Genomic DNA, 1,685 nt, shown 5'->3' with positions numbered 1-1,685 from the left:
TTAAGTGTTAACGAGCAGTTGGACAGATGTACCTAATAAAGTGGCCGGTGAGTGTATTTTGCTAACTCTTTGAGCAAACAGACAAAGGTGAAACCATCGCTCTGACTTCAGCAATTTATATAAAAAACGGAAGAAAACCAGTAAGACTTACTTCTGGCACACAGCCCCTCGGTGCAGTTTTTGCTCTCCATCATGCTTCCACTGCAGTGCTTCCCTCCATTGATGGGCGGAGGGGCTTGGCACTCGCGGCTGCGCCAGTGCGTGCACTCCGTCCCGCAGGCGGACCACTTTGCCCACTCCGTCCAGCCCCCGTCCACTGKAATCACAGCAGAGACGTGAGTCATTTGAGCGTTCCATCAGCGCAGGTGAGCGGGAGATTGGGCGTGACGTTCTCATGGTGTGTGATGTGATGGCTGGAAGTGTCTCTTTTCTCTCTCTCTTTTTTTTTTGCAGTTTGCTTCTAGAGTCAGAGTGCTCTGACTCACAGCAATGCAAAAAAACAAACAAACAAAAATGTTGGAATGATTTGTGATTGAAACGTTGCACTGTGTTCCTTCCTCTAGCAGCAACAATTAGAAGAAAATCTGGTAAAAGTGCTTTTCTTTTCTAAATTTGAGAGATTTACAGAGGGACAAAAACATATTGCACCATTACTGTTTTACCTAAAGATATTTTATTAAATACAAATGAGTACACCCTGGTTTTTTTTTGTTTGTTTGGTTTTTACCTGGGCAGAGTGTGGTGCATGTTACTCTCTGCACTGRCGGGCCCTCACAGAAGGCTCCTCCATTCAGAGGGGCCGGATTGGTGCAGCTGCGTGTTCGCCGTTGCCAGCCCCGCCCACAGCGAGCGTTACACTCTGACCATTCAGTCCAAGAAGACCACCCTCCACTCACTGACACAGAGACACAGAGACAGGGAAAGACTTTCAGTCGCAGCACGAGCGCCATTTTTATTATTACGATTGATTCGAATCGTCTTCTTCCAGGGTGGAAGGGTTAAACATTCAACAAGCGTTGGGAGCACTAGCTTAAATTTATTGGGATTTTACTCTAATCCAGTCAGGATCAGAAATATACATACACCTCTAAACTCTACATTTGCCTAAATCTTTTAATAAATGATGCTGAAAGTTCAAAAATGTCTTTTAACTTGACAAGGCCAAGGCCTATTAACTTCTCATTATTGGTCATGATTGATCGCAGCTTGTGGATTTCTTTTTGCCAGCATAAAAAGGGAAATGTCTGACAGCACTCATTGGATTGATTAATACAAGTGTCCCCATTAGACTATAGGAAACTGATCAGGAGTCCCAGTAAACATCAGTGGACTGAGATGGCGAGACGACGCCTTCGAGCTCGACGGAACCCTGCAGCTGCCCTCATGGACAAAACAAACACAGACATGACAGACTGAGCTGATTGTACGGGATAAATTTTGTGCCAGCAGGAACTGAATTTGAATTGCTCAGATCGAATCTGTATGTGCATAATTTGAAATGGAACGCATTGGTTTGAAAACAAATTTCACTGAACTGAAACTGAATTCAAAGTTTAGAATTTGAATTAATTTGTTTTGAAACTGTATTTTGGTCTATTAAAAATTCAGTTTGACTACTTTCACTTTCAGTTCCATAATTCAACTTCAGTTCTAAAATTCAGATTTTTGTGTCACACGTCCAGTTC

At 43.1% G+C, this 1,685-nt stretch overlaps 1 protein-coding gene across 2 annotated transcripts in view; it reads right to left on the bottom strand.

Annotated features, from left to right (window-relative positions):
* Nucleotides 1–1,685, bottom strand: part of unc5b (unc-5 netrin receptor B) — a gene marked incomplete in the record, with an annotated part of 99,811 nt that overhangs the window by 29,345 nt on the left and 68,781 nt on the right. For both annotated transcript variants that reach the window (XM_014005994.1, XM_014005993.1), the window contains 2 exon segments: nt 152–316; nt 728–895. In XM_014005994.1, the coding sequence (XP_013861448.1) occupies nt 152–316; nt 728–895 (333 nt within the window).

This window comes from Austrofundulus limnaeus, unplaced genomic scaffold (genome assembly GCF_001266775.1).
Source record: "Austrofundulus limnaeus strain Quisiro unplaced genomic scaffold, Austrofundulus_limnaeus-1.0 Scaffold33, whole genome shotgun sequence".
Taxonomy (NCBI): domain Eukaryota; kingdom Metazoa; phylum Chordata; class Actinopteri; order Cyprinodontiformes; family Rivulidae; genus Austrofundulus; species Austrofundulus limnaeus.
The sequence above is the reverse complement of the archived record's forward strand: the minus strand, read 5'-3'. Positions and strand labels throughout refer to the sequence as shown.